Below are 13740 nucleotides of genomic sequence, written 5' to 3' on the forward strand. Positions count from 1 at the left end.
ACATAGGAGACTTTACCCTCTTTCAGAGGCAATCATTACTTCTCTGGGAGCAACTTCAAAGGGTAAATGGACAAGATAACATTGTGGTGTATTCATTAAGACTTTCAAAAGTGTGAAAAATATATATCTTAATGAGATGTGATGATACTATACTGTATTTTGAATATGGCTTTTTGTACTTATCTGTATATTACAAATGGCTTAGCATAACACAGACATGGCTATGAAAGTCCATTTTGCTTAGTTTGCAATCTTACTTTGCAAATCTTCCATTTGCCTTAGCATGCATGATATTTTTAGGGTCTGTATTCAGAAGACAGGTTGAAAAGGAAGTATCAGTGGTCAAATTTGGAGTCCATTTGTCCTATATATACTCAGGAATAAATGTATTTATAGGACACCTTTGGTCCCACATGCAATATCAAAGGTAGTATGGAATGCAACCTAAGTTATTAACCTCCCCATAGTGCTATTTTGGAGGTGGGTGGCAAGGCGGTCAACATTATTGAAAAGATTGATAACAAATTATATGAGGCCAACAGAATAGGTTTTATTTTGGGCACTATTCATCATAATTTGTGTTTAGGATTTCAAATGTCTTTGAGATCTATGAATTTTCTACATTTGGCCCTTAGCTACTCTTTCCCATGTCAGTTGACTAGATATTTAGTGCAAACAATAAGTGGAGGGAATATAAGAAAAAATACATAAAACATTGAATCGAGGTTAATTTAATCTATCTTCAAGGTATGCTAATAAATTAAGCTGCCTTTCATTGAGAAGATGCAAGTCCAAATGAAAGTCATTCTTCTATGTCAATATAATTCAAATAATTCATATGTTCTTTTCCAATAGGGAATAGAAGAGTAAGCCATGCAATGATAATGGGAAATTTAGAGATTTTGATTTACTAGTTTTATGCAAACATATATATTCAAGAATTTTTATATAAATTATTCAAGTTTTGCGTTCATTAGGTCACTTAGATTAGTGGTATAAAATTGAAAATACTATTGCAATGTTGCTTTTCCTTTAAATTCCTCCCATATTGAAAAATGTATACCTTAGACGCAAAGGAAATTTAGTGAGTTGATTCATGTGATGACTTTGTAATGAGTGACTTGTATTAATAGGTTATGTAACTTTTTTCATTTGACATCAAAACATCTATCAATTTAGAAATACTTAATGTTGTTTATAATTGTGGTTGATGTTTTCATCAGGTGATAACTGAAGATGATTGCCCTGCAAAATTGGACCCCAAATATTTTGGAGAGTTACTTGCTGATCTAAGCCGTAAAAATACAGATCTATATCACTGCTTATTAGAACATTTGCAGAGAATTGGAGGAAGGTACTGTAAATATATCATTTGCCTCAATGTTGTAGCTATCAAACATTCTATGATACTTTGGTATTTTTAATGTGCTTTATTGTTTAGAGCACTTTGGAGCTCACAGTGAAACTCTAGAACTTTTTTTTAAAGACTTTATTTTTAAGTAATCTCTACACCCAAAATGGGGCTCAAACTCACAACCTCAAGATCAAGAGTTGCATGCTCCACTGACTGAACCAGCCAGGTTCCCCAAAACCCTTGTACTCTTAATGGAGAAACAGGGTAACTAATGAGCATATCTGAACACATGTCTTAAGAGTTAACATACTTTATGAAAATCATCAAAAGAGATCACACCAGTCCTTTTAAGATCAGTAAAGAATTCTGTGAACTTTCTTTTATAACATACTTTGATGGCAAATGTGAACTCTTGGACAAGGAGCTAAAAAAATTCATGGCATACTGTGACTTGTTTTAAGATATTACATTGATGATGTAAGATACAAGCCCATTGTAAGATATTACATTGATGATGGAAGATACAATCCCACTGTCAATACATCACTGTTTATCTTCCATTGTTATGCACTCAATGTACAAGGCCATAATTTAATATATGTATATTACATATAATATATCAAACATAACTTATATACCTATAAATTAATATAAATACAAATATGTATACTATATACTAAATAATAATTGTATGTATTTAAATATATACACATAAGGAATTTATCAACTATTCATGTACAGACGAGAGAATATTATGTCATTAAATGAATTCCACAAGCTATACCCCTTCTACATAGTGACTTCATATATATGGTCAACTATCAAAGTCTAGGAAAGCTTCACAAATTCAGAAAAATATGTAGGATAAAGGAGTGTTGGTATAATTTTTTTTCTAGTTCAAACTTCACTAACTGGATTCTTCTGCCTCTTAGAGATCTTTAATCTCTTATCCATCTTTTTTCCTCTCCACTTATTACATCCCTTTCTCTCCATTTTTAGCTCCATCCTCTCTAACTTCTTGCTTCAATATTTGTAACTGCAACCATTCTGTTACTATTATCCTCAATTGCTTTACCTCCTTATCTTATTGTCCCTCCCACTTAGCAAAATCCCATCTCTGGAGTAGTCTATCTCTCTTTATATATTGTTTCTTTTTACCACCATCTCCTCTTTATAATACCTAACATGCACTACCCCTAGAATTCAGAGGACTCTATGGGGGCTATTTTATTTACCCTGATTTCCTTAGTGTTTAGCATGGTGACTAGTTTAGTGTGGTGCTCAATAAACATTTGGAGAATATATGAATGCTTTATTTTTTTTATTTAAGTTTTTAAATTCCCGTTAGTTAACATATAGTGTAATATTAGTTTCAGGTATGCAATATAGTAATTTAACACTTCCATATATCACCTGGTGCTCATCACAAGTGCCCTCCTTAATCCCCATCACATATTTAACACATCCCCCACCACTTCCCTTCTGGTAACTATAAGTTTGTTCTCTATAGTTAACTTATAAATCTCAACACCCAAAAAACATATAATCCAATTCAAAGCGGGCAGAAGACATGAACAGACATTTTCCCAAAGAAACATACAGATCGCCAACAGACAAATGAAAAGATGCTCAACATCACTGATCATAAAGGAAAGGCAAATCAAAACTACAATGAATGCCTTCTTTACTGCTACATCCATGCAGTTAAGCACTGTTAGAGGAAAGCACAAGCATTTATTTGAATTGATGTTATTATAAATGCATGATTTCCATCTTCTATTATTTTATACTAATCAACACTTTCTCCCATTACCCAAACAACTATTACACACAAGTATCCATGTGCATAAGGTCACTAGCTTAAAATCTTCCCCCTCTCTCTGAGTAGTCGATTATTTATTGAGTGTCCACTATGTGCCAGAGACACTGTGCTAAGTGCTTTTCCTGTATTGTCTTATTTGCACAGTAACACTATAAAGTTTCAAATAGAGACCCAAAGAGAGTAAGTTATCAAGGTCACAACAGCTACTAAGTGCTTGAGATGGATTCAACATTTCTGAGAACTATTTTTACCTATAAATTGTGATTCAGCTTTTCTGCAAAGCATCCCTTAGATATTTAGCTTGGTCTAAGTGTTCCTCTTCTGTGAATTAATTATTCCCTGTGAATATTTCTATCAAAGTATTGCATTGTGTAATCAAGAGTATATAGAGGGGTGCCTGGGTGGCTCAGTAGGTTGAACATCTGACTCTTGAGTTCAGCTCAAATCATGATCTCACGGTTCGTGTGTTTGAGCCCCAGGTCAGGCTCTGCACTGACAGTAGTGTGGAACCTGCTTAGGATTCTCTCCCTCTCTCTCTCTCTCTCTCTCTGCTTGGGATTCTCTCTCTGTCTCTCTTTCTCTCTCTCTCTCTCTCTCTCTCTCTCAGTCTTTTTCTCTGCCTCTCCCCCGCTTGTACTCTCTGTCTCTCTCAAAAATAAATAAATAAATAAATAAATAAGAGTATATAGAGACTTAGTCTTAAGTACCCTGATTCTATATTCAGAGTTCATATCCTTGGTTTATGTTTCAGCTTTAGTTACATACTTGATGTGTAATGTCAGGCAACTTGCTTAACTTCTCTGTACCTCAGTTTCTTCATCTATAAAATAGGAATTATAATAACAATACTTCTAGATTTGTTATAAGCAATAAATGATTTAAGATGTACACTTACAAACAACATCAGCATCATGTAAGAACTTGAAAATAAACCTACAGACTCAGAAACTCAGGGGGTACAGGTCAGCAACAAACCCTCCAGAGGATTCTGACACATGCTCAAGTTTGAGAACCATTTACCTAAGGCCACAAAAGTGGAACAACCTGGGACTAGAACCCATAATCTGAGAACCTTTTCTCCTTAAGCAATTTTTTTAAACTTTATCTTTGCTTTTGATGGCTATAATATTTTTTTTAATTTAAATTCAAGTTAGTTAACATACAGGAGTAGAACCCAGTGATTCATCTCTTACAATGGACATCCAGTGCTCATCCTGAAAAGTGTCCTCCTTAATGCCCATCAGCCATTTAACCCACCCCCCCAACTTCAACTCCAGCAACCCTCAGTTTGTTCTCTGTATTTAAGAGTCTTTTATGGCTAAACTTTCAATACTAGGCATATATTTCCAAATTTTTAAAGATATTATAGACAAATTGAATAAACTATCAATTTTTTGGATTCATTGAACTTGAAAAGTTCACATAATTTAGACTGGTTTTACATTGTTCAAATTTTGCCTTGGGAAAATTATGTTTGTATGAAGTAAGATAATATTTGTGCTTTGTATTGCCCCAAAATAGTTCAGAGCACATGACTTTGACAATGTCGTTTCTCAATAAAGGGATACAGAATGAGAGTTAAATATATTCTAAATTTATTAGTTTCATACTATTTAGAAGCAGACAAAGTAACTGAGCAAATGGAGTTATATTATTTCATAATGATTATTCCAGAAAAGGTGTAATCAGGGCTTCAGAACAGCTCTTTCTTTGAGGAGTTTTGATAAATTTACATGGATGACTTAAATGTGTTATTAAGCAATATAAAGCCTTGGACTTAATTCCTAGAGTACCTAAAATACGACACACACAAACGAAATAGAAAGGTAGTGTCTCCACATTAGTAAAAACTCCATTTGGAGAGGGCCTCATAAAATTTTGGTGCTTAAGACTGTCGGAAGTTTGTGAGTTTCTTTTATTACTTCCCCCATTTCCACCTTTCTTTCCTTTTTTTGTTTTTCCTTAATATATTTCGTCCTTTCTAGGAGGTGAGATAGCATATAGTAAGTGCCATGATTTTTTTCAAATATTTTAAAAAAATTTTTAAAGGATATATATTTTTAATTCCAGTTAGTTAACATACAGTGTAATATTAGTTTTAGGTGCACACTATAGTGATCCAACACTACCGTACAACAGTGGTGCTCATCACAAGTCCACTCCTTAATCCCTATCACCTATTTAACCCATCCCTCCCTCACTTCCACTCTGGTAACCATCAGTTTGTTCTCTGTAATTAAGAGTCTGTTTTTTTCATTTGCCTCTACCTCTCTTTTTCTCCCCTTTTGCTCACTTGTTTTGTTTCTTAAATTCCACATATAAGTGAAAGCATATGGTATTTGTCTTTTTCTGACAGACTTATTTCCCTTTGCATAATACTCCCTGGCTCCACCAATGTCATTGCAAATGGCAAGATTTAATTCTTTTTTATGGCTGAGTAATATTCCATTGTGTGTGTGTGTGTGTGTGTGTGTACCACCTCTTCTTTATCTACTCATCAGTGGATGGAAATTTGGGCTGTTCCCATAGTTTGGAGTTTGTAGATAATGCTGCTACAAACATCAGAGTACATATATCCCTTTGAATTAGTAATTTTGTATTCTTTGGGTAAATACCTAGTCATGCAATTGCTGGATCCTAGGGTAGCTCTATTTTTACTTTTTGAGGAACCTCCATACTGTTTTCCAGAGGGGCTGCACCAGTTTGCATTCCCACCAATAGTTCAAGAGGGTTCCTTTTTCTCCACATCTTTTCCAACACCTGTTGTTTCTTGTGTTGTTGATTTTAGCCATTCTGACAGGAAAAAGATAATATCTCATTTTAGTTTTGATTTCTATTTCCCTGATGATCCCTGATGCTGAGCATCTTTTCATGTGCCTGTTGTCCAACTCTGTCTTCTTGGAAAAATATCTATTCATGTCTTCTGCCCATTTTAATTAGATTATTCAATTTTAGGGTGTCGAATTTTATAAGTTCTTTATATAATTCTTTATATACTAAACCTTTATCAGATATATAATTTTCAAATATCTTCTCCAATTCAGTAGGTTGCCTTCTTTGGTTGATTGTTTCCTTCACTGTGCAGATGCTTTTTATTTTGATGAAGTTCCAATAGTTTAATTTTATTTTTGTTTCCCTTGCCTCAGGAAACATCTAGAAAGAAGTTGCTAAGGCAGTATCAAAGAGGTTACTGCCTGTATTCTCTTCTATGATTTTTATGGTTTCAGGCCTCACACTTATGTCTTTAATCTATTTTGAACTTACTTCTGTATTTGGTTTAAGAAAGTGGTCCACTTTCATTCTTTTGCATGTTGCTATCCAGTTTTTCCAACACACTTGTTGAAGAAACATTCTTTTTCCCATTAGATATTTTTTTCTGATTGTTGAAGATTAACTGACCTTATAGTTGTGAGTTCATTTCTGGGTTTAACTATGAGTCTGTTTTTGTGCCAGTACCATACTGCCTTGATGACTACAGCTTTGTAATATAACTTGAAGTCCAGAAGTGTGATGTCTCCAGGAAGCACAGAGGACCCCCGTTAGATTCAACAAAAACCGACCATCAACAAGGCATATCATAGTCAAATTCACAAAAGACTCAGGCAAGGAAGGAATCATGAAAGCAGCAAGGGAAAAAAAGTCCCTAACATACAAGGGAAGACAGATCAGGTTTGCAGCAGACCCATCCATAGAAACCTGGCAGGCCAGAAAGGAGTGGCAGGATATATTCAGTGTGCTGAATCAGAAAAATATACAGCCAAGAATTCTTTATCCAGAAAGGCTGTCATTCAAAATAGGAGAGATAAAAAGTTTCCCATACAAACAAAAATTAAAGGAGTTTGTACCACTAAACCAGCCCTGCAAGAAATTTTAAGGGGGACTTTCTGAGGGGAGAATAGATGAAAATATACATATAAAAATAAATAAATACCAAAAGCAACAAAGATTAGAAAAGACCAGAGAACAGACCAGAAACTCCAACTCTACAAGCATCATAAAGGCAATAAAATCATATCTTTCAGTGCTCACTTTAAACGTCAATGGACTCAATGCTCCAAGCAAAAGACATAGGGTAACAGAATGAATAAGAAAACAAGATCCATCTATTTGCTGTTTACAAGAGACCCACTTTAGGCCTAAAGACACCTTCGGATTGAAAATAAGGGGATGGAGAACCATCTATCATGCTAATGGTCAACAAAAGAAAGCCAGAGTAGCCATAATTATATCAGACAATCTAGACTTTAAAATGAAGAACTGTATCCAGAGATGCAGAAGGGCATTATATCATAATCAAGGGGTCTATAGATCAAGAAGACCTAACAATTGTAAACATTTATGTGCCAAATGTGAAAACACCCAAATATATAAATCAATTAATCACAAACATAAAGAAATTCATTGATAGTAATACCATAATAGTAGGAGACTTCAACACCCCACTCACAGCAATAGACAGATCATCTAATCAAAAAATCAACAAGGAAACATCTTTGAATGACACACTGGACCAGATGGACTTCACAGATATATTCAGAACATTACATCCTAAAGCAGCAGAATATACATTCTTCTACAGTGCACATGGAACGTTCTCCAGAATAGACCATATAGTGGGACACAAATCAGCCCTAAAGAAGTAAGAAAGATCGAGATCACACCGTGCATATTTTCAGACCACAATGCTATGAAACTTGCAATCAACCACAAGAAAAATTTGGGAAAGGTAACAAATACTTGGAGACTGAAGAACATCCTACTAAAGAATGAATGGACTAACAAAGCAGTTAAAGAGGAAATTTAAAAGTATATGGAAATCAAGGAAAATGATAACACAACAACCCAAAACCTCTGGGACACAGCATATGTGGGCATAAGGAGTATATAACAATCCAGGCCTTCCTAAAGAAAGAAAAAGGATCTCAGATACACAACCTAACCTTACGCCTTAAGGAGCTAGAAAAAGAACAGCAAATAAAACCCCAAAACAACAGAAGACAGGAAATAATAAACATTAGAGCAGAAATTAATGCTATTGAAACCAAAAGAAAAAAAAATAGTAGAACAGATAAATGAAACCAGAAGTTGGTTTTTTGAAAGAATTCACTAAATTGATCAACCACTAGCCAGTAAGATCAAAAAGGAAAAGGAAAGGACCCAAATAAATAAAATCAAGAATGAAAGACGAGAGATCACGACCAACACAACAGAAATAACAACAATAATAAGAGAATATTATGAGCAATTATATGCCAATAAAATGAGTAATCTGTAAGAAATGGACAAATTACTAGAAACATACACACTACCAAAACTGAAACAGGAAGAAATAGAAAATTTGAACAGACCCATAACCAGTAAGGAAATTGAATCAGTAATCAAAAATCTGCCAAAAAAACAAGAGTCCAGGAAGAAGGAGAAGATGGAGGCATAGGAGGATGCTGGGCTCACAGCGTCCTGCAGATCACTTAGATTCCACCCACATCTACCTAAATAACCCAGAAAACCACCAGAAGACTAGCAGAATGGACTCTCCAGAGGCAAGCATAGACAAGAGGCCCACAGAAAGGAGTAGGAAGGGCAGAGGGGCAATACACACTACACATACTGGCGGAAGGGAGCCAGGGCGGTGGAGGGGCAGCCCGCCTGGCAGGACAGAGCCACTGACTCTGATTTGCAAAATCAGAGGGGCCTCACTGCGTGAGTTCTGACAACCAGCGGGACTTAACATCTGGAATGTTAAAAATCAGCAGCTCTGCTCAGAGAGCAGGAGGCAGAGAAGACACCGGGAGAGAGAGTTGTTGAGCCCCGGAAGACAGACCTCAGCTCAGTGGGGAACAAAGGCGATGGCCAGTGCCATCTCCCTCTCCCATCCCTCAGCCAAAATACCAAAGGGAACCAGTTCCCGTCACCGAACTTGCTTGCACCACACACACACCCATAACTGTGCTTCTGTGGATCCATCCCTCCGATGGGCCTGCCTCACTCCTGGTGGTGCAGTGCTCCTCCCGAGGGGACCACTGAAGGCAAAGTGAGCTAAGCCTGCACCTCCCACCCCTGTGTACCTTGCGGATACACCCCGGCTAATAGTGCAAATACCATCAAAGTAGCACCACAAGCCTGGCAGTATGCAAGTAGCCCAGACAGGGGCCACACCACTCCACAGTGGGTCCTGACCCTGGGAGGGGGGGAAGATAAGGTGCACACCAGTCTGACTGTGGCCCCAGCTGTGGGCTGGGGACAGACATCGGGTCTGACTGTGGCCCCTCCCACCAACACAAGTTACTCCAGACAACACAGGGGACGTGCCCTGCAGTTCTGCACCACTCCAGGGACTACCCAAAATGATGAAACTGAAGAACTCTCCTCAAAAGAAACTCCAGGAAGTAAAGACAGCTAATGAATTCATCAAAAACGATTTAAGCAATATAATGGACCATTGAGTTAGAATAATATTCATAAAATTAATCGCTGGGCTTGAGAAAAGTATACAGGACAGCAGAGAATCTATTACCACAGAGAACAAGGGAATAAGAAACAGCCAAGAGAAGCTAAAAAATGCTATAAATGAGGTGCAAAATAAAATGGAGGCAGCCATAGCACGGATTGAAGAGGCAGAGGAGAGAATAGGTGAATTAGAAGATAAAATTGTGGACAAAGACAAAGCTGAGAAAAAGAGAGATAAAAAAAAATCCAGGAGTATGAGGGGAGAATTAGAGAACTAAGTGATGCAATCAAACGTAACAATATATGTATAATAGAGATTCCAGAATAGGAAGAGAGAGAGAAAAGGGCTGAAGGTGTACTTGAACAAATTATAGCTGAGAACTTCCCTGATCCGGGGAAACAGGCATTGAAATCCAAGAGGCACAGAGAACTCCCTTCAGATATAACTTGAATTGACCTTCTGCATGACATATCATAGTGAAGCTGGCAAAATAAAAGGATAAAGAGAAAATTCTGAAAGCAGCTAGGGATAAACAGGCTCTAACATATAAAGGGAGACCCATAAAAGTAGTGGGAGACCCATCTAATGAAACTTGGCGGTCCAGAAAGGTATGGCAGGAAATCTTCAATGTGCTGAACAGAATAAATATGCAGCTGAGAATCCCTTATCCAGAAAGTCTGTAATTCAGAATAGAAGGAGAGATAAAGGTCTTGCCAAACAAACAAAAACTGAAGGAATTCATCACCACTAAACCAGCCGTAAAAGAGATCCTAAGGGAGATTCTGTGAGTAAAATGTTGTATGGACAACAAAGTGCCAGAGACATCACTACAAGCATGAAAGCTACAGACATCACAGTGACTCTAAACCCATATCTTTCCATAATAACACTGAATGTAAATGGACTAAATGTGCCAACCAAAAGACATAGGGTATCAGAATGGATAAAAAAAAACAAGACCCATCTATTTGCTGTCTACAAGAGACTCATTTTAGACCTGAAGACACCTTCAGATTGAAAGTGAGGGGATGGAGAACTATCTATCATGCTACTGGAAGTCAAAAGAAAGCTGGAGTAGCCATATTTATATCAGACAAACTAGACTTTAAATTAAAGGCTGTAACAAGAGATGAAGAAGGGCATTATATAATAATTATGGGGTCTATCCATCAGGAAGACCTAACAATTATAAATGTTGATGCGCCAAATATGGGAGCCCCCAAATATATAAAACAATTACTCACAAACATAAACAACCTTATTGGTAAGAATGTGGTAATTGCAGGTGACTTCAATACTCCACATACAACATTGGATAGATCATCTAGACACAGGATCAATAAAGAAACAAGGGCCCTGAATGATACACTGGATCAGATGGACTTGACAGATATATTTAGAACTCTGCATCCCAAAGCAACAGAATATACTTTCTTCTCGAGTGCATATGGAACATTCTCCAAGATAGATCACATACTGGGTCAGCCCAGTAAGCCCTTCGTAAGTATACAAGAGTTGAAATCATACCATGCACATTTTCAGACCACAATGCTATGAAGCTTGAAATCAACCACAGGAAAAAGTCTGGAAAACCTCCAAAAGCATAGAGGTTAAAGAACACCCTACTAAAGAAGGAATGGATCAACCATGCAATTAGAGAAGAAATTAAGAAATATATGGAAACAAATGAAAATGAAAATACAACAATGTAAATGCTTTGGGATGCAGGAAAGGCAGTCCTGAGAGGAAAATAAATTGCAACGCAGGCCTAGCTCAAGAAACAAGAAAAATCCCAAATACAAAACCTAACAGCACATCTAAAGGAAATACAGGCAGAACAGCAAATACACCCCAAACCCAGCAGAAGAAGAGAAATAACAAACGTCAGAGCAGAAACAAACAACATAAATCTAAAAAAAAAAAAATACTGTAGAGCAGATCAATGAAACCAAGACTTGGTTTTTTGAAAAAATCAACAAAATTAATAAACCTCTAGCCAGTCTTCTCAAAAAGAAAAGTGAGATGACCCACATAGGCAAAATCATGAATGAAAATGGAATTATGACAACCAATACCTCAGAAATACAAGCAATTATCAGGGAATACTATGAAAAATTACATGCCAACAAAGTGGACAACCTGGAAAAAATGGACAAATTCCTAAGCACCCACACACTTTCCAAACTCCAAAAGGAAAAAATAGAAAACTTGAACATACCCATAACCAGTGAAGAAGTTGAATAAGTTATCAAAAATCTCCCAACAAATAGGAGTCCAGTCCAGGTAGCTTCCCTGGGGAATTCTACCAGACATTTAAAGCAGAGTTAATACCTATCTTTCTGAAGCTGTTCCAAACAATAGAAAGGGAAGGAAAACTTTGAGACTCATTCTATGAAGCCAGCATTACTTTGATTCCTAAACTAGACAGAGACCCAGCAAAAAGAGAACTATAGGCCAATATCCCTGATGAACATGGATGCAAAAATTCTCAATAAGATACTAGCAAATCGAATTCAACAGCATATAAAAAGAATTATACACCACGATCAGGTGGGATTTATTCCAGTGCTGCAGGGCTGGTTCGCATTGATTCGCATTGATTTTCGCATTGATTCGCAAATTAATCAATGTGATACATCACATTAATCAAAGAAAAGATAAGAACCACATGATCCTGTCTATCAATGCAGAAAAAGCACTTGACAAAATTCAGCATCCCTTCTTAATAAAAACCCTTGAGAACGTCAGGATAGAAGGAACATACTTAAACATCATAGAAGCCATTTATGAAAAGCCCACAGCTAACTTCATCCTCAATGGGGAAAAACTGAGAGCTTTCCCCCTGAGATCAGGAACATGACAAGGATGTCCACTTTCACCGCTGTTGTTTAACATAGTGTTGGAAGTCCTAGCATCAGCAATCAGACAACAAAAGGAAATCAAAGCATGAAAATTGGCAAGGATGATGTCAAGCTCTCTCTTTTTACAGATGACAGGATATTATACATGGAAAACCCAATAAACCCCACCAAAAGTCTACTAGAACTGATAAATGAATTCAGCAAAGTCATAGGATATAAAATCAATGTACAGAAATCAGTTGCAGTCTTATACACTAATAACGAAGCAACAGAAAGACAAATAAAGAAACTGATCCCATTCACAATTGCACCAAGAAGCATAAAATACCTATGAATAAACCTAACCAAAAATGTAAAAGATCTTTATGCTGAAAACTATAGAAAGCTTATGAAGGAAATTGTAGAAGACATAAAGAAATGGAAAAACATTCCGTGCTCATGGATTGGAAGAATAAGTATTGTTAAAATGTCATTACTACCCAAAGCAATCTACACATTCAATGCAATCCCAATCAAAATTGCACCAGCATTCTTCTCTAAGCTAGAACAAGCAATCCTAAAATTTGTGTGGAACCACAAAAGATCCCAAATAGCCAAAGTAATTTTGAAGAAGACCAAAGCAGGAGGCATCACAATCCCAGACTTTAGCCTCTACTACAAATCTGTAATCATGAAGACAACATGGTATTGGCACAAAAACAGACACATAGACCAATGGAATAGAATAGAAACTCCAGAATTAGACCCACAAACGTATGGCCAACTAATCTTTGACAAAGAAGGAAAGAACATCCAATGGAAAAAAGACGGTCTCTTTAACAAATGGTGCTGGAGAACTGGACAGCAACATGCAGAAGGTTGAAACTAGACCACTTTCTCACACCATTCACAAAAATAAACTCAAAGTGGATAAAGGACCTGAATGTGAGACAGGAAACCATCAAAACCCTAGAGGAGAAAGCAGAAAAAAACCCTCTCTGACCTCAGCAGCAGAAATTTCATACTTGACACATATCTAACAGCAAAGGAATTAAAAGCAAAAATGAACTACTGGGACCTCATGAAGATAAAAATCTTCTGCTCTGCAATGGAAACAATCAACAAAACTAAAAGTCAAGTGATGGAGTGGGAAAGGATATTTGCAAGTGACATATGGGAAAAGGGCTAGTATACAAAATCTATAAAGAGTGCACCAAACTTCACACCCAAAAAACAAATAACCCAGTGAGGAAATGTGGAGAAAACATGAGCAGAC

General features: G+C 36.6%; 1 protein-coding gene across 1 annotated transcript in view; it reads left to right on the forward strand.

Moving 5' to 3' along the window:
• POF1B (POF1B actin binding protein) overlaps window positions 1–13740 on the forward strand; it is a 108719-nt gene that overhangs the window by 52969 nt on the left and 42010 nt on the right. Inside the window, exon 6 of the mRNA XM_049644025.1 lies at window positions 1224–1354. Within this exon, the coding sequence (XP_049499982.1) occupies window positions 1224–1354 (131 nt within the window). The remainder of the gene's footprint in view (window positions 1–1223; window positions 1355–13740) is intronic.

This window comes from Panthera uncia, chromosome X, assembly GCF_023721935.1.
Source record: "Panthera uncia isolate 11264 chromosome X, Puncia_PCG_1.0, whole genome shotgun sequence".
Classification (NCBI taxonomy): domain Eukaryota; kingdom Metazoa; phylum Chordata; class Mammalia; order Carnivora; family Felidae; genus Panthera; species Panthera uncia.